At 35.5% G+C, this 20,987-nt stretch overlaps 1 protein-coding gene across 1 annotated transcript in view; it reads right to left on the reverse strand.

The window, feature by feature from the left end:
• Positions 1-11,572: 11,572 nt before the first annotated feature.
• Positions 11,573-20,987, reverse strand: part of LOC121411136 (histone-lysine N-methyltransferase 2C-like) — an 82,351-nt gene continuing 72,936 nt past the window's right edge. Inside the window, 12 exon segments of the mRNA XM_041603668.1 lie at positions 11,573-12,242; positions 12,620-12,922; positions 13,732-13,900; positions 14,471-14,601; positions 15,350-15,486; positions 15,953-16,115; positions 16,475-16,595; positions 17,281-17,393; positions 17,786-18,029; positions 18,524-18,633; positions 18,938-19,039; positions 19,506-20,188. Of these exon segments, the coding sequence (XP_041459602.1) occupies positions 12,150-12,242; positions 12,620-12,922; positions 13,732-13,900; positions 14,471-14,601; positions 15,350-15,486; positions 15,953-16,115; positions 16,475-16,595; positions 17,281-17,393; positions 17,786-18,029; positions 18,524-18,633; positions 18,938-19,039; positions 19,506-20,188 (2,369 nt within the window). The 3' untranslated portion in view covers positions 11,573-12,149.

Here is a 20,987-nt window from a genome sequence, read left to right on the forward strand (position 1 = left end):
TTAGGACTGGTATGTTGGACTGAGTATCCAGGGAACAGTTTAAAGGACTTATTTAGTCTGAACGTATTATTTCAAATGAGCCAAGACTTTCACAACCTCGTTATAGGCACAGTACGTATAATACTGTAAACACAAAATATATAGAGACATTTCACTTTATACTTTGTCTTGACCACACCGCCACATGAAAGGGTCACTCTATCGTAACAATAGGGTATGTCAGTTGACCTCAAATTTGAAATGATAACTTGGGGATTAACCACAACGCCGAATAAAGGAGCCGAATCGGAACGTCGAATCGAGGCTTCTTTCATATCTAGTTCCCACTGTCACGTTTTTGCGCAACGATTCAAACGGCGTACTTAAACGTGGGGTAATCGTTGTGTGACCTTATCAGATCGTATCAGATCATATCAGATCAGTCGTGGTAATCCTATTGATCGTAGAAAATTTTTGAATGGTTCAAAAATTTTTGCGATCTCCAATCTTGGCTTTCGCAAAGGATCGCACGACAGTTCTTTCAATGAACTTGAATAAACCTACTTCTTTCTCCAGTTTATACTTTCCGAAGAGAGTATTATTTTTTTATCCTTCCTTTATTTTCTACGGTTGCGATACGATTCAAAAGTGACTTGTGTCTTTGTAGAACCCTTGTGTTTTCCTGTCAACTCAATCGCGGTGGTACCAGATGATGATGATGAGTTACAGACTGTACATATTGAATGTCTTCATTATTACAACATGTACAATGTGGCTGGGTGGGGGTTAAAGAAAACATCCTACACCCTCGTCGCCATTATACGTCACAAACCAGTTCCACATTAATGTAGGACCCCATCGGATTTGTTTACCCGACATGCAGTTGAACAAAGACGGAACGTGTATTGATTTAGATCAAAGATTGATGCAACCCCGTATTATGTCAGACTCGATCATTTATTCATTGCAAGCTACTTCTGGGGCCCATTTTATGAAGATAAACAATAAAACTTTGCCATTATTATATGTTCCATGGAAACCTTGAGTATTACTGACTGCAGTGCCCTGTCACCATGGTCGTTGCCATAAGTCTTAATGAAACTGGCTCTTAGTATGCCCAGACTACAATTAAGCATTCCCAAGGAAGGAAATGGAGGGGTCTTGGACGAGCTATTTGTACCATCGCGACGTATGATAACGTTTTAAACCTGGGTTTTAAAATATTGTGCTCACCCCAGGCCCCAGGCCAACGTTACTCATTGGTTCAGTAATGTTATGCCTTCGTATTTATTTTCTTAGAAAATAATATATATGTACATGAAGTTAAAATTTAAATGTGAATCAGTCACAACTGGTAATGATTACAGTATTTGTGTCGTTGATGTAACCGGGTTATGATAGATGGAAACGATACAGGTTTCTGACCACCAAGAAGGCTTCATTAGCATCAACATCATTGCTTTGGATCGCATCCATTTTGACAAAACAATGATCAGTGCCAGAGGTCATGGCAAGATGCTACATTCTTAAGGAAGCGTTGATCGTAAGGTCTGTTAATTGGAGTGAAACCAGGTTCAGGTTTCTATAAATTCGTAGGATATATATATTGGTTTATTATCTACAAGAAAGTTACAAGTTGTTTGCATCTTTTTTTTCACTATATATATATAGCGCATACATTCGTAATTCCGAAGCTTCGTTATTTCGAAGGTTCGTATTTCCGAAGGTTCCTAATTCCGAAGTTTCGTAAGTCCGAAAACGAAATGAGGTTCATTATTCCGAAGGTTCGTTCGTCCGAAAACAAAGTGAAGTTCGTAATTCCGAAGATTCGTTAATCCGAAAACGTAATGATTAACAAACCTTATTTCGTTTTTGGACTAACGAACCTTATTTCGTTTTCGGATTAACGAACCTTCGGAACAACGAACCTTATTTCGTTTTCGGACTAACGAACCTTCGAAACATCGAACCTTATTTCGTTTTCGGATTATCGAGCCTTCGGAATAACGCTACAAATGTTCGGATTAACGAACCCTTTTACGTTTTCGGATTAACGAACTTCGAGGTATAGGCAATTTACGTGTTGCGCCGGTGTTTCGAATTACGAACCTTCGGAATTACGAAGTGTAAACTATATATATATGAACAAACGTATTTTCACGGCTGCTTCAGAAACAGATTTTTAATTTTCTTTTTTTTTGTCACATCATGGGCAGTGACGACGAGTGTGACTTTACCTTTAATTTTTGAGAGCTATGCTCCTTTTAAAATCTACGATTTTATTTCAAGGGCATTTACTAAACTATTTGTGATTATACATGTATATATATTTTTTGTGACAGAAATGGATGAAGAGAAAATTTCTGTCACAAAATATTTGAATAAAAAAGAGTTGCCAAAGCTGTTATACATGTATAACTTATTTACCCTTTTACATGCCGTAATAATGTGCTATGATATATTTAGACTTTTCGGTAGAGGTAAAAATGTTTCTGAGAAGAGCTACTACCCCAGTCTTGCCACTATCCAATCCCCATCCTTATTTAAACAAAAACATCATGTAATTTTCTATCTGATTATTTTCTTTTCATATGATATGATTTTTTTTCTAGCTTTAAAATCAGGGTCACAAATTGAAGCGAAGTACAAACAAAATAAACTTCTTTCACAAACAAAAACAAGCTCTTTTGGGGAATTATGATACTTGGAGATGTGTAAATCCATTCTGAGTTTACAAATCGCATCATAACAGTTCCGAACTCTTCTGTTTGTATCATTTTCCAATAGAGTTTTGAAGACCTTAGGGAATCTAAATTAGGTTTGTTAGAGTATTAAGGACATATATAGGTTCTTTCCCCCAAATCTGTTTTGATATCTCGAGCTGTTTGCAGCAATCACCCCCTTGACGCAGGTCAATGCTCCCAGACTTGGGATAATAAATTTAATTTGTTCTCTGTTCACCTTGACATGTTGTCTTTTTTTTTAAATAAATTTAAATAAACGCATCGATCAATCAGAAAGAATGATCCTGATGTGTTTCCAATATTAGCCGAGGTCATCTCGTATCTGTGGCGGTATGTTTCAAATGGTTCTTCTAAATTAATTTCTAGGGAGATTGCGATTTTTCTGAGATGCCGACCGAAGAGAATGCTAGGCTATGATTCCATGATTTAAAGGAGAATGAAACCATTGGAACAGGATAACTTATGTGAAAACAGAAAAATCAAAGAAACAGATCAAAGAAACAGATCAACGAAAGTTTGAGAAAAATCGGACAAATAATGAGAAAGTTATGAGCATTTGAATATTGCGATCACTAATGCTATGGAGATAGCAAATTGGCAATGTGACAAAGATGTGTGATGTCACTTGTGAACAACTCTCCCCATTACTTTAGTATATATTTCACTAGAATTGCCTCTTTTATCACATCTATTCATAAATCATGTGTTCTGTTTACATGAGGGCATGTAATTCAGATTTTTAAGAATACATCATGGATAAAGAGTTTGTATCATCATAAGAGCAAAAAGAGACATTTTGAGGGTATTTTATAGTTCACCAAAGGGAAAGTTGTTCATCAGTGACATCACACATCCTTGGTTTTGCCAATGTGAGGATCACCATAGCATTAGTGATTACAATATTCAAATGCTCATAACTTTTTCACTATTTGTCCGATTTTTCTCAAACTTTCTGTATTCTTATTCTTTTTTTTTCTGTTTCTACACAAGCCTATTTGTTCCAAAGGTTTCATTCCCCTTTAAGAAATTTAGAAAATACAGAAGCATATTTTCTGAGTGGGTTAGATGAACTAGGAAGAATGATCAATAACTGACGCGCAGGCTTCAGCCAAACGATATTTTTCTTATTTGACATTTTTAAGAATAGTTAATGAGGTAATTGGGAAAATATATTTTCAAATAGGCCCTATCACGGGTGTTGTTGATGAGGGAGCTGATGTTTCGGAACGTTGCTGCAATATTTGTGCGTTGTTTTTAAGATTTGTGAGAAACGATCGAGCCGAAATCAAAATTTTTAAATTGATCATTAATTGTAATCAACGGCTAAGAAGAACGAAACAGATAGGTTTTATATTGCATTTGGCATTAAAATTTGAAGAAAAAAAAACAATGGTATTATTATTCCCCCAACGTACCCATAAACTCTTGAATAATGCGTTCAACCTTTGTTTGGGAAGTATGCAAACAATTTGAATATGTTAGAAAAAAAATATGAGAGATATGTGTCAATTAATATTAGGCATATCAACTAACTATGCATTTTCTACTTGGTTTTTCTTTGTTCTTCCAGCCAAGTTCCTTCATTGCGAAATGCTACATCGAATTCGAAGGATGTGGGTACTAGCAACTAGTTCGTGGTTGAAGACGTGTTCTTTCTCTCAAAATGTGATGGAAGAAAGAAGATGGAAAATCTGCGATTCGCGCGGGCGGGGATATGCATGCTCCTTGCACCCACCTGAAAGGGAATGAATTTGTTTCACAATTATTCTTCCGGTGCCGCCGCCTTGAATTGATCCACGCTACGCCGCTTGAACGTTCTTCGCGATATGTTTGGTAACATCGCACAGCATTCTCAAAATAAAAACAAAATGCGAAAATGGAAATCAGATCGGACGTCGTAGGACAGAAGCAGGAATGTTTTCGGTTGATAATATTCATATTTTATTTGTGACACTGCGGTTCAACACTCGACAGCCTTGCTGAAAATGGTCAATATTTGATGGCAGAACTCTGTTCATAAGCAGAACAAATTAAACCCAAAATCAACTATCTCTATGACCCAGCAGTGTTTAAAAAGGAATCTTGAAAATGAGTCACTTACCTCGCTTTCTCCTCGAATGAGCATGCTCTTTAGGATCGATGTTAAGTAAACCGTCAATCGGGATCACAAATAAACCAAAGAAATATTTGATTATAAAAACGCGGTATATATATAGTCAACATCATATAATTGAATTCATAATGTAATATATGATTATATTTCATACTTGTCTATCGAATAAAATGTTTTCTATCGTTAACACACTCTAAGAGAAGAAAATACAGTAAAGATGTCTAATACTATAGTTTATATTTTTTTTAAAGGTTCTTAGGAAAAGGAAATTACAATGAGAGATCTGTCAGTGGAATAATGAAAATAAAAGTGATAATGATGATGATGATGATGTTGATAATAAGATGATGACGATGATAATGATATTGCTAATGATGGAAATGATGATGATGATGATATATGTTATCATAATAATGCAAATACTAATAATAAATTCAACATCGACAGACCTAACTATAATAAGACTGATAATAAGAATTATTATGATAATAAAAATGATACAGATCGTAATGGTAATTAAATTCGATTTCTTACCCTTTTCTTGAAGGGGCATCTTGTTTGAAATTACGAGAGCAAAACAGGCCAGCAAAACCAAATAAAATATTGAGCCACTAGCCATCTTGGATATGTTTTTTAACGTGACAACTGAGGATGTGAGCACCGACTAAATGGAAAGACAAGATAGTCTCCCTCCTTACAATTCTGACCATCAGAATCTGATGAAATCAAGTTTTCACCCCTCCCTAGCTCTACCTTTGTTCTTAACTGTCTTTTCCTTTCTTTTTGTACCTCTTTATTGATTTTGGTAGTCTTTTTAAAGAGTTTTTTTCTTTGCTCTCTCCCCTCCCCCTCTTTCTCTCTCTCTCCCAACATATTCCACTTACGACACAAAATGCAAAATGAAAACGTAAACAAAAACAACATACCTCTCACCATGCACTCACGTCGAGTTTGCAAACTGATTTATTGGCATGAATCGGCAACATAACAGCGTGATTTCAATGCCAAGGATAGTTGACTAAGCTCTTTCAAATATCATTCAACCAAATGTCTTGTTTCCTTACAAAATGTCTTTGCTAGTGCCTAAAATTGAACTCTAACAGATTCGAGGTTATTCTATAGGCCTTTACAGTTGATAGAAAGACAGGCGTTACAATTCGTGCTAGAGAGCACTGAGCAACCTGCATATCATATTTAAAAAAGTAAATCCAAATTTAGAGGGCTTAATTCATTTTGAAAAATGCAACCTGATCTTACCAGAATATGAAATATTAAACCCTCATTACTGATACCTACATCTAGTTGTCATCACTGACACCACAAATAAATTTTAATCTTGTACTTCCGGAAGACAACTTGTACATATATTTCATTGACCCAAGTTCAAGTTTTGATAAGGGTGGTGAATGGAAAATAATGGATCAGTCAGTCATGAAAAGAGAAATCTTTTCAAACTTGCACTCATGAACATAACCCACAAATGCGCTGTTTAAACAGAAGCATTAATGTAAGTTTGAATTCTTTGATTGGAGTATCACTTTAAAGAGCAGATGGTGAACTGTTAGATATGTGATTTTTCTTTTTGAAATTCAAATACCTCAGGCAAGAGACTTTTTGGTATCCCCCTTTTCAAACTATTTTTGCTCATTCAAGCGTGAATGAATAATCATTTAAGTTATAAACGAAATCGTGATTCTGCAGAATCGTGATTCTAGGGTAAAAAAGTGGCGCATAAACGCACCCTATAAGCTTTATGATAGGTCATTTACTTATATATATCATCGATAATTTTCAGTTTCCTTTATTTTGAGCGCAATGAGTACGTAAGTTGATAAAAAGTCCAATCATGATTTTAACCGCTGTTTGGTTTATTTCAATGTCTCGACATCACTTTGAAGTGATTACGATGGATCAAATTGCATGACATGGCGACTGTCCTTTCTAGAAAATTTCATTATCTTGTAGTTTTGATAATGACCATTTTGATTGAACGACATTTTTTATGTTACAACAATGAGTATTCCTCATGTTAAGGTATATAGGAATAATTTTTGCGTCATTTTGTGTAAAAAATAAAATGCTATACCTTTTTCAATGAATTACAAAAGGAATAGTGAAAATTCATATCATCGGTAATCTTATTTGCGCATCTCCCTTGTTTTTCATATATAAAAACAAACTTCAAATGTCATAATTTCTTATTTTACATCGAAGATTTAATTCAGCAAAATGTTTTATTTCTAAATCAATAGAGTAGACTCCCCCTTTGGATGATCTGACAACGTGTATTATATTTACGAAACTGAATTCCAATTGAAAACTTTTTCACATCCTTCTCTCATGTGTACCACAAGATCGGAATACTTAGAGAATTATCTGGAAATTTCGGAGAAAACGAGGTATTATTTGGAAATGTTTCAAAATAACAATTTGTAAATGTAAATGATAATTTTGCACCCTAAAAATGAGATTTTCTCTGAAATTAAAAAAAGGCTATTATTTGGAAATGTTTCTAAAAACAATTTTTAAAAGTAAATGATAGTTACCCTACATTCAGTGTCACTGAGATTTATTTGGTATTTTTCAAAATAACTTTTGTGTATGCTGAAAATAGGCCTATATGGATTTGGAAAGCGAGTAACTATTTATACACATCGTTCACATAAAATGCACGTGATATAATTCATTTCGCATTATCGAATAAACAAAATCACATTACTTTCTCAGCGGGAATCAAGGAAGTGACAGAAAATATTAGGGTTGAAGTTGACGACCTCTATCAAATATCCAGTATGTTTACATCTTCTGTTTTCATCCACATCTTACTATTCCACTTTCTTTTCATGTTTGTCTCCCTTTCTTTATCACTCCTCCCTCTCTCTCTCTTCCTCTAAATGCTTTTCCCTCTCCCTCTCTCCTATTCTTGTTTGTAAATGGCAAGTGATATTGAGGAGGTCCCGACAAGTGACTTACTATTTCTCTGAAAGGTTTGATACTTTATTGGCAAATACGTTTGCTGACAAAAAAAGAACAAAGTACATGTACAATGACAACACACTCCACTACACCACATGCATTTTTATCATGAAAAGAACAAATACAGCAGGGAGAAAAAATGAAGAGATAACTGAAACCAGGCCCACAAAACTTAATTCAACGATTATTTACAGAACAGTTACTGAGTGCCATCAAACAATATCAAGTGCAGATTTTATTCCAATCATAGGGTCACTGTAGGATCAACCAGTAGTACCTTTTTTTAATATTCAAAATGTTTACAAAATACCTATACTGAAAAAAGGTGGAATAAAATATACGACTTTGTTAAAAACGCAACTCTTGAAGAATCAGGTTTTGACACATCACTAAAGAGAAACATTATGAACACATATACACATTACAGAGGGACCTACAAACTATTTCAAAATAGACTATGGAAATTTCTTATTTGCATACCTAGTAGTCATATACAAGAAAGGTAAACTGGGGGAGGGTTAAAGAATGTGGTAAAAATATCTCAAAGCTGCTGTAATCATATTCACAATTTACAGGCAAAACTTTTTTTTTTTTTTTTTCTCGATATATTAAACATTTTCTCTCCCTTTCCCATATTTCAAATATATATATATACTTGTATTGTCAAAAGGAAAATATCAAGTCACACATCGTTTTCTACAACCTCAGAAATCACATTATGATAAAATATAATTTGTTAAAGATGGAAACGCTAGGTTACCTTTAAGAATACAATACACTCGACGCAGAGCAAACATATTAAATGACATTCAAAAATATGCATTCTCCTACTGTTTCTGATGTAGGCCTGGCTGAAAAAAAAATCCCTCCCCCCAATATACAATATGTTATAATTCAGAACAATTCAGTAGATAATGTATCAACTAGATAGGAAAGTGTTCATGATTTCAGATATAGCTCTCATGTAGTATTTCAAAGTCTCTAGTTTTATATATTCATCTTGGTAAATACCATTAATTCAACTCGACTTTAAACTAGTAAATTTGACCTTTTAATAAAAGAGATTGTCCTCTAAAAAAATGTGTTCTTTCTAATCACGCGGGTCACATAATCTTTAATCACTACACTACTTCACCAATTGTTAGCATATTGCAAATGAAATTAGAAAGAAATTAATGTATACAAACACTAATGAATTCCTGCGCATAAAATTTATTATACACACCAGCAAACCCAATACATCACCAAAATAATTTTTGATAAATAATTCTTTGCCATTCTCTCTTTTCTTTTCTTTTTCCCCTTGAAATTGCAGCACTATTTTCTTATCTTCCCAATGATGATAAAATCTTAATATACAACACAGCCACAATTATAATCCACATAATATATCTAAAATTTGAAGTTGGCAAAAACAAAATTTACATTTTTTTTTCTTAATTACCCATAAAGCACCATACTATTAATCAGAGTCCAATATTACTGCAAATAAAGACAACAAAAACATATGCTGATATTGTCCCTCTCAACATCTTCCTATTCTCAGTCTAGACATCATCAGAGAAAGAAAGAGACAGAGAGAAGGAAAACAAAGTAATACTGGCATAGCAAAGATTTCATGAATATATACACAGACACTACACAAGAAGGGCCTACAAAATTCATTTTCTTGTCATTGTATGAACATGATAATTTTCAATTTAAAAATTTTACACAATGATGAGGTACCTAATATAAAATTTATTAATAAGAGGAAGGAAAAGACCATTTCAGGCTGTGCATAAGTAGCAAATACACACAGATTGTAACAAACTATACAAATTTGTTGACAACTGTATTTTTATACAATTCAATTTAGTAATATCTCTGCCATGCACAAGAAAACAAGAAAAATTGTAAATATGTACAGATTCTTAAATTATTTATAAACATATCAATACAGAAATTCATGGTATTACACTATAGATATTTCATTCTGGTCTCTCTCTCCAAATTATATTCAAAATAGTTTTCATTTAAAACTACAAAAACCAACAAACGGTCATGTTCATACATGCAACATACGAGACTCTATACATATGTACAATGAAGAAATTAGACAATTTGTACAGTATACACAACATCGGAATGACTCATTTTATCTCAAAATACTTTTGCAATGAATTTCCTCTTTTATCTGATTCACACAAGTTCAAATACTTTATTTCAAATATGACAAAGTGTATTGAAACCATTTGTTAAAACCAAGAATCGGGCAATAGAATATAAAATCCAATGTACCATAAACATGAATGCAAGCAAAATAACTATTCTATTCAAATAGCTGTATGATGCTAGTATTTAATTCCAAACTGGTAAATGATAAAAATATATTCAGAATATTTCATGTAATATTTAGTGTTGCGTATGAAAACGCAAAATCATAGTTGTTGCATCATAGCAACTATATAAGCACTTTTCTATGAACTCAAACACTGCAAACTGTGGCTTGAAATATATACTATATATAGATTGCCAAATGTCAGTCAAGTCACAAATGTATTGTCACAGCAGGTAATATATATTTGTTACGGTATGCCTGGAAGTTGCTCGTTCAGAGTCAAGGTAAGGAACACGCGACTCATTTTTCAAGGAAGGTTGTCTGATGCATGATTGCATTGCTTCTGCAAAAGCATTATATTGTATTACATGTAGAATCATATTCTTTCATTTCTCAACCAATTGGTGCAGAAAAGTAACCCAAACATGCATTCCTGAAACAAAGTCATAGGGTCACATCAATCAAACCAAACCCATACTGATCAAAGCTATTACATTATTTTAAACAACTTCCAACGGACGGCTCTGAGTCGGTTTGTTGGTTTGACTGTGGAATATGTCTATTTTTTTTCCCAAATATAGATGTATCTATCACCCATGATTTCTATCACAATTACAAGAACAAAAACATGATTACCTCAGTCCATTTGAGCATTTAGTTCCAGAGGTCTGAACGACACTTTGAATCAATCTCAAAGCCAGAAAAACACTCAGCATGATTCATCATGTAAACCACATTAAGGATTGGATGGCATGATTACAAATAGTCAATTCTTTGTTTGCATTCTAGTATGGATACAATCTGTCTTAGCTTCGAAATGTTAAGGGATATTGTCATCGAGTTAAAAACTGAAGATGGATTTTTTTTTATCATGATTTCCTTGTATGCATGATACAAAAGGGTGCCAATTCCAAGAAGTCTAACTTAGCTTGGTCAGTAATGCAATTAAAGTCCTGGTGATTTTATCATTCATAAATTCAAAACAAGAATTGGCGAGTGCCAATGAAGGCTGCCAATAAAATCTCCAAATTAGTCATTTCAAATGAATGATGTAATTCCCTAGTTTTACATTTCATTAATCAACATTATTATTTTCCTTATAAAATTATCAGTAGTGTAGTAGGTTTCACGGTACACCATGTATCTTTCTTGTGGCAAGTGTTGGCCCAAGAAAGATACATGGTGTACTACACTATTCTTCTTCGCCATGGAAACCTTCAGAAGTTACAAAATTATCAATATAACTTGTACTTGTAGTTTGAATTAATGTCTAATGAGTTGCATGATTACAGGCTTTATGACAATCACATGATAACTGACTAAATAAATCATTTTATAGACAATGTTTATTAATTTAATCTGTTGTATGTCCATGATTCAATGTTGAACAATATCTTGATGGCAATGAAACCACTCGCAGCTTTATTCTAGCTCATATGATCATGATTTTAGATATTGGAAGAAATAGTCTAAAAGTGACTCACATGTACTGCATACAAAAAGCATGGATAGGATATACACAAATTCTTGGCGGGGCCATTTCAGCCGTTATTCTACCAAACTGTGGATATGAGAGGTTTTGAAGGGGAATCGTTCAGAATATTTTTTAACATCTTAATACAAGAACAATATGATAGCTCACAATGATCATTTCCATCTTTTCCACAATTCTTTTCAATTTACTATCATGTGAGATGTGACAATGTTAGGGTCTTCTCAATATCACATCATAGAGAATGGTTTGTTTTACATCTTGTGTTTGATTACTCATTACTTATATGTCGTCATGCAGATATTATCATCACCTATACCTTTTCTTTATTCATTCAGATTGTTTTTGGCTGACTAAAAACAGATATTTCTTGCCCTCAAACTGTATCTTGCATCAGCATTACAGGAACTGAATGCTTGGTTGAGATCTAGAGCCAGGACTTCTTCCTCTTCAGCAACAGAGAGTCTATGGTTAGGGAAGTCCTTGGGTGTGTCCTTCGGCATGTCCAGTAATTAGTGTGTCAGTTCAGTTCATCCACTTACGGCAGTTGGGTGCCTTGCACAGGCAAGGAATCTTGTTCTGGTCATTCTCAATCTCAAACTTGTAGTCATAGGTCAGCTAAGAAGAAAAAAAAATCAAGGTTTTAGGATGCTACTATTACAACTTAAATGTAGGATAATAAATTTCTGATATGGATGAACTCCTAAAACTAGTGCAAAAACAAGAGGAAATAATTGTAACTCATACATACTTAGGTTGGAGTGAAATGTCCTTTTAAAAAGGGGACAATTATTAAATCATTTAAATGACTACAAGGTCAATCATTCTAAAATGTGACATTACCACATGACAAAAAATATTTTGGACGTCTGCTAGGGATTTCAGAAGACCTGAAATAAGAGCCAATGAATGTCATCCTGAAAATCAATGTTAGCTACACATAAGTTTCACATATCTAACAACTTCTTTCCCTTAAGTTTGCGAGATAAACCTACCTCTTCACCCTTCTGCAGTCTTCGGCTAGAGATGATGATGATCTTCTTCTGGTCTTTGTCAAAGTTCACCACCTCTGCCACACAGTTGGGGTTGCAGGAGTGGTTGATGTAGCGGGCGGGGTTACCGCTCCTTGTGGCATCCACTACAGTGTAGTCATCGATTCGGAACATGTAGACACCACGGTTGGCAGCTTCATAGTCGCGTTCCCACTTGTTGGCGACCTCGTTACGGATGAGAGTGCCGATGTACTCGATGACCATGGTGTGCTTCTCGATGTCATGGGCAGCATACAACCCCAAGCCCTATTATAACAAGAGAGATGAGCAAAGGAGGATGATAATACAAAGTGTGATACAATGATTACTAAAAAAGTTCTTCAACATGTTCCTCATCCTCAGCCATCCCCTTCAAAAGAAAAGAGGGAAAAAGGTTACATAATAGCATTCACTGGAGACGGTACCATTGGACATTTCAGGAACAATTTCCATGGCTTTTATTATACATGTTTATAAGCAGGATCTTTAACTCATACTGCAATGCCAATATAGCCATGGGCGAGTCACGCTAAAGACATGTCATGTCATGATATGTCATGCTAATGAAAACTTACTTCCATAACTCTCAACAGAAATCTGATTTTCTGTGATTTACAAGACTGTCATTTCTCATAATATGACTGAGGTAGTTTGATCTAATATCAAAGTGCCATTGGCATACTGCAAGGTTCCCACTACCAATCAGTCTGTATCAAGCAATTTCAGGGCTAGGTCCGTCTACCTCAAGGCAAGGTTATCAGGTTCAGTCTCCCATGATCTGCAGCAGTCTACCTTAATTGACATTGTTTTCTATACCAACACAAATACTTTGGACATGCCCAAAACAATTGTATAGACACCCTGATCATGTAGGATCAACCCAGATATCCTTCCCAAACGAGACTGCCCATGGCCAAATTTGGCTACTTTGGGTCTGATCATGTCATTTCAGTTGACAAACTGGCAGAGGGCATCTCGGACAAGCATCACTATTAGTACTACTAAAGTATTTGGAATACCAAAACAGACACTGAGGACTCCTACCATTGGATACTTCATTGATATATTCTTCTCACCTGGATCTGTGATCTTGCAAGGTATACATTGGTCTTCCACTCTGTCTTCAACCTCTTGTACTGCGATGACTTGGAGTGTACAAACTGCTTGTTGTATGGAGATGCCACTTCTCCGGCTAGAGTGGTGTGGAAGCCTCGGGATGTCTTGTTGCTTGTTAGTGTATGCGGTCTAAAGACAAACAGATGGGAAGATAAAGAAAGTGATGTTCAGGATCTAGGTGATAATTATTTCACATTTGCAGAATGTTCACACACATGAATGTAACTGGGTATAAAAAATGGGTATTGAACCATGATACTGATCAAAGAAACTATATTCAAATAACAAATCAATTCATTAGGTGTAAATACCCCCCCCCCAAGCATCATTGTGTTTGATATTCTATGAAGTAGGCAATTCAATCTACCTACTACACTAACTAAATTTATAACATACTTTTTATACCATCATAAAAATCAGATTGGTCAAATATCAAAAACTAGGCCAAGTTGATCTCTGAACTATCTGGATTTTCATTGTAGCATTTTTGTCCTTTGTTTTTCAACATTATCCATGAGGCACGATGGGGTTAATTTGTAGGTATACCTTGTGTTTCATTCAAATAGCATTGTTCAGAGCTGTAAAATTTTGAATATCATAGATTCTGGATCCAAAAAGCGGTCATCACAAGTATCATGATGGATATTGGGTTATCAAGTCTGCTGGGTTACATAATGAAAGGTGCCTAATGCCACTTACCTCTTGAGATGTGTTTGTCTTCTTGGTTCAGCCCTGGCACATCCAGTTGGATTAACAGCCAGGGGTAGGTCAATCAGAGGTGATCGTCCAAATCGGAAAGTATAGTGCTGGATGAGGTCGACTCCAGGAAGCTGTATGAAGAATGGAAAATAAAAGGCTGAGTCTAAATTTCTAGAAATATTTTTGTCATTTTACTCTTTAAAATAGAGGCAATTTTCAGACAGTCAGAAGGGTAAGTATGTGATGGATATGTCATAAGTGTTCAAAGTTCCTTACTACTTCATTACGTAACAATAATTACAATCTTGTTCCATTAGGAGTTGAAAAAGTTACAGATTTGTCTATGAGCCAACAGAAAAGCAAGATTTCACAACATAATGCAAACAAGAGGATATATAACAACTGCAAAAGATTTAATGGGGAAACCTGGTAACTTTTCATTAATCCTTTAACTTCATCCCTTATCAAATCTGTAACAAAGGAAGATTATGTTGCTTATAACCATGTAAGAGATATATACTCTTGTAACTCAGCTTTATGCATTGGTGCTCCCATTACTTTAAGAGTTGACAATTTAGTCAAACAATTTTACAAATTACCATGCCCGAGCAAAATACTAAAAATTCAGGAGTTGTCACAAAATAACTAATTATAAAACTGTGATAAAATACTATTGTCATGGACTAATATGACCTTCACATTGGATCAAACATAATCTTAAGTTGTGTGGAAGTGGTTATGAAAAATTTGAAGAAAAAATGGAGAATGTACATGACCTGAAGATACATCTGGCTGTAGGAATACCACAAAGAAGCATTTATAAGCCAGTAACTCTCTCCCCATAAAAGATTTCAATAGAACATTGTATAGAATACTTACCGATTCAGTGATCCTCTGGATTGCTGCTTCAGTAAGGCCAAAAAGATCTTCACCAGTCAGGAAGGTTGGAAAGACTTTGAGCATGTCTGCATCTCGTCTTAGCTTGGCAATCGGCTCTAACACCTTGTACCATACATCTGATAGTGAAATTTGAAAATCACATATATTTAATCACTCTTTACAGGTTACAGCACATTGATAAAAGCAGAACACTGGAACTGACAATCTGCTCGGGGTACCGTCTTACAGAGTTGTGATTGATCCAATCAACCTCAACTTCACAGAAAACACCCCTGAAGATAAAGTCTTCAAACCGCTGAGAAATGTAACTATTTATCAATATACTTTGCTTGTTTATGATAAGTTCCATGTATTCCTGTTTCAATCCTGAATAGTTTACATTAACATTTGTTTGTTACAAGCTACTAAAATCCTTGCATTTGATTGGCTATGGGAGTTATTTCTTTCTACTCACTCCTTGGATTATCAGCCCTGAAGATGAGGTATTCAAACCACTGACTGGTTTACACTGATACTTGTTTGTTATAAGCTACTAAAATCCCTGCATTTGATTGGCAAGTGGACTTATTGTTTTCTACTCACTCCTTGGAGTATCTGCCCTGAAGATGATGTCCTCATGACCTTGCTCCATAATGCGGATGCTGAACTCTGGCCTCCCACCCTGATCCTGGATGGTGCAGGAGTAACTGCATCGCTTGTTGGTGTAACGCATGCTCCAGTACAGACGGATGGATTCATAACCAACCTATAAAAATGGTTCCAGAAAAGAAGAATTGCAATAAGTTCAACATTGTTTTAAAGTTATGCAGTAGTATTTTCTTAAAAGCCATCAAGAGAGAGCAATAAATAAAATGTACGTCTGAGGTGCAGATAGACATTTGAGGATGCAAGCACCTACAAAGTGCTGATAATATTGCAGCAGTAATGTTTTAAAAGTCTTCAGGAGGGAGCAATTTTGAACCACTATGAATCAATGAAAAATATACGAGGTGCAAATGGACATTTGAGGATGCAAACAGCTACAAAATGCTGCTAATATTGCAGCGGGGGTGCAAAATGTCGACCTTATTCTTGGTGTCTATTGGTTGATGATTAGTTACTTACAGGATAGATGGAAGTGAGGGAATGGAACAGGTGCATCTGATGAGGTAGAAGTTGTCCCAGAGACTTGAAGATAAGACTACCAACTCGTACTGTGAACCTGCGATCTGTCATCGTCATGATGCTAAATAGTAGAAAGTGAAGCAGGAGAAAGTTAATAGCGGCTGAATCATAGAGAGTGAATTGGTCTACCTCAATCCCATAAGTAGCAAAATAGCAAAATTAACCCTTTTGAATTTCAAAGTAATATTAGAAAGTGAAACGGGTTGTATTTCATTTCACAAGCCCTGTCAATTTCTTCTCGGTACTGATTTTCATTCTATTAAACGAAATGCATATATAATACTTTACGGTTCCCTTAAATGCGGTAAACACTTAACCACTCCAAAAGTACTGGATGACTTTGTGGGATGGGTGAATCCAAGTCAATAGCATATTGAAGTTTTTCTTGCTCCTCAAGTTTATAAGGACTACTTAACTTCTTGAAGTATCTATAAGTTAAAAAAACAAAATAATGTAATGGAGGGGGATACTACTAAGCTCTGTGCATGAGTCACAGGTACACAAATCTGGCCTGGAAGCTTTGAGTGAGGGGAACATGAATATTAATGCTTGACAATCAAAAACAGTTTTTCAAGGAAATAATTGTATGACATTCAGTATTGTTTATATTTAAGCTTTCTCAAAACATTGACTTTTAAATTTAAATCAATGAAATTCAATTACGGAAGTGGGAATGCCATGTTGTATTTCCTTTAAAAGGTAATGTTAAACCAAGCAAACAATGACAATGTGTGATATGGACTTACTTTGCTACTTGTTTATGTTCATCTCTATTGATGTAAACCCTTCTGAAAACAACATGTGATTGCAGGGTGCTCTCAGTAGGTCTAGATGGAGCATGGAGTGGACACATCATTGTCTGAAAGAAAAAAATAACAACAGTTTGATTATTAACAGTGCATCCTCGAAAAGGGAAATCTGTTTTGATTTCAAACATGACACTGCTATAAATATTCATCTCTTCTTGAATACAATAAAAATGCTAAATAAACTGTTCAGGCATGGCAGATTGCAACAGGAAATAATCGAAGCCTGTCAAATATGCCAAGCCCTGCACAAAATTGTGAGGGGTCTGGGTAAGCAAAGAAGTAGTTAAATTCATTAATATAACACTTATTCAATTATCTTTGGCTTTTTTTTTCAAAATATATATATATAGATTATTTCATCTAGATTATGAGGTGGGCCAAAGAAGTCACAATAAGTCTCGATGAAAAAAAAATTTAAAAAAGGAAAGAGAGGAAAACCTACCTTATCCTTGAAAAACATACAGTGGTCCTGCATGGCACAGGAAAAGTGGTAGACATTGCAGCAACGTTGCTTGTTGCAGGAGATGGTGGCTCCAAGCTTGCTGCAATAGCAGCAGGTGCAGGTGCGCCCTCGTTTGATGGCCGTCTCAACATTCATCAGTGAGCCGTTGAGGGTCTCATACACCTCATCGGACCACAGAGCACAGTTGAGATGAATCCATGAATCTACATTCAGGTTCAGCAACCTAGTAAGAATTAGGGTAGGAGAGGGTATAGCAAATATCAAAATATTACTGTCTACTCTCAAGGTCTTTAACTTGTGTTACTTATCCAACATGGATGGTGTGTCATCAATCCATTCTTTAGATGCTGATGACTTTATGCACGAATGGCGACACTTAATTATGCTAACAAAGGTTCTTAATAATTTTGTGATTCTGTTAGAGAGTTGACATCCTATCTTTTAAGCAAAAATTTCTTTCTATAGTGGTCATAAAACAAAATCCTGTTCGTTCTACATATATGCAAAATAATGAACAAATCTGACAGTGAAGTACACAATTTCCTTATTTTTTTCTTACATAATTTTGCAGATTCTGAAATTAAAAATTAGCAATCTGTGTAAGAATGGTACAACGATGGTGTGAATGTGGAACAGAAATACAGAAAGATCTCTCTTGAGTGCCAGGATAGCACAGTTTTTAAGTTCGAGATATATCAACAAGCAAGACACACTCACCTAGCAGGGCCATTGGTCTCTCCATCTCCTAATCCATTACAGAGCACACAACACCTGGCATCTCGCAGTGATTCACTTGGTCTCAGTGAAGTACCTAATTTCTTGATTAACTGTAAAGAACAATGATTCACAATTTTTAGTACTTTTTTTTGGTGTGTAAAGACTATCAAAAGCAGATCTAAAAGGAATACTAGAGTCAGGGCCTAGTAATTCCTATCCCCTTCCCCATTATACACATTTCATAAATGTGACCTATTTATATTGTGCCCTCCACCAGCCCCACCTCCCCTCCCCTGATATCAAAATACAAACATTTTTCATAAAACTGGAGTGTTATACCCAACTGCCAATGCTATTGTAGGAGGATAATGTAGTTATTGGGACAGGCAGTAAGGAAAGGAAACCATTTCTTACCTGGCCTATATCCTGATCACTAGGTGGTCTGTATTTCTTGCCACCAGAAAATGAACCATGCCAGCGACGCCACTTGATGTTCTTCCATTTCTTTATCAAAGGCTGCACAAAGAAAGAAAAGGAATAAATGTCATTTTCATAATGTTCAATCAAAATGGCTGTGTACAACATCACAAAATACAAAGGGAACTTTACGAATTTATGAACTATGGTCAAGCCATAGCAAAGTCCTTGATGTATATAGGCTATATATGAACTATATACAAAATTCACGCCATGTAAAAATAAACTGGAATAATGATTAACACTTGTGGGAGAATTACTAAAACTTATTAGATAAGAGAGGTGTTACAGCTGGACTTTCCTTTTTTTTGGGGGGGGGTTGTAAGTTTCCACTAATAATAATTCCTCCCATTTTAAATGCGATTATGGTAACTACCATAGAAAAACTTTTATTGAGAGAGAGAAAGAGGCTCCTGAGCCCTGATACCATGGTAGTTACCAAGAAAATAATGATACTTAAATATACTGCATAAAACTTGAACATGTAAAACAATGCAATAATTACCATTTCATCTCCAATTGCAGGTCTCCTCCTTGTTCCAGTCTTGAGAGTGAGTCTCAATTCCTCCCTGCCACCCTCACTAATCTTTGACTCGCTAATAGTAACTTTCAATTCATCTGCATCAGTTATCATCTTCTCTTCCCTGGCTGGTGAAACCTCTTGATTAGATGATGGAGTTGCAGTTGTTCCCTCTGAGGAGGTGTGCGCAGGTTGAGCAGCCACAGGCGAGGAGACTACAGGCTGTGCAGGCTGAGAACGAGGCGAGATCGGCGTTGACTTGGACTGAGGTGGTGTCTTTGGAATGGTACAGGGGGACGTTGGCAAGGAAATGCTGGCTTTGGGTGACAAGACATCCATCGGACTGGCCTGAGGGTCGGAGCTCCGGTGATTGACTACCCGTCCTGCATTGACTTCGGTGCGTGCAACCTGTGACCGCAAAGAGATAGTATGCTGGAGATAGCATGCACCGCTGCAGAAGACTACATTCTTGTCAGTAGGTGTTGCAGATTTACGAACACCCTCTCCTACGACCAGGACATCACAGTGCCTGCAGAAGTGTAGCTTCGGGTCGTCCAATGAGCCACTAAGCACAGATGACTTGGAGGTAATCTTGATGGGCTTCACTGAAGGTGGGAGAGGGGAAGGCGAGACAGAAGATTTCTCTGGAGATATCTTCAATGCTACATCTGGGAAGATACAAATCAGAGACAACAGAAATGAGAGATGATTTGTAATTGTAAACTTATAAAATCACTTGATACAAAAAAAACAAATATCATAAAGATAGCCATAAAAGAACTACTCTTTTAGGGACAGGTATGGTGCAATGCTTTACATGAAAATAGGTACTGGAGTAACAAAGTTTGTTGAAAATGATCTTGGACTTCATTTAAGGGCAAGTCCAAGAAAAGGTCACCCTGAAAGGCAAAATTTCATTTTTAATTTAAGAAGTTATCTTTGGTGGGGTAAGAAAGCCCAAATGTTGAATTTTAAAATTTCATTAAGAAAAATTTGATAATATGCATATTCATGCTACTTTGGGGCACCTAATTTGCATAATCAGTAAAATGGGCGTTACGTATGGGACAATTAGAAAAACTCATAGAAAATGAAAACAAAACTTCTGAGTTTTAGTCATAGGTGGGACATGGACCCCCTTACATCTTATTACTTTTGGCAGAAAAAAGTGGTGTCATCTAATTAATTATGCAAATTAGGTCTTGTCCAAGGATGGAATGTCCCATACGTAACATTTTGAGGATGTTTTTTAAAGTTATTTCTCATAATACAATACTTGTATTGTTGCATCTCTGGGAAGTTCTAATTTATTAAGTATGAAAATGTTATACCACAAAAAGTTTCAAAAATGGAGTTTACTTTTTAATTAAAAGTTAATTAAAAAATTGTTACGTATGGGACAACATGTTACGTATGGGACATTTACACACAATGTCAATGGGGAGATTTGTGTACGTTCTCTATGGG

The sequence above is a fragment of the Lytechinus variegatus genome, chromosome 3 (assembly GCF_018143015.1).
Source record: "Lytechinus variegatus isolate NC3 chromosome 3, Lvar_3.0, whole genome shotgun sequence".
NCBI classification, from domain to species: domain Eukaryota; kingdom Metazoa; phylum Echinodermata; class Echinoidea; order Temnopleuroida; family Toxopneustidae; genus Lytechinus; species Lytechinus variegatus.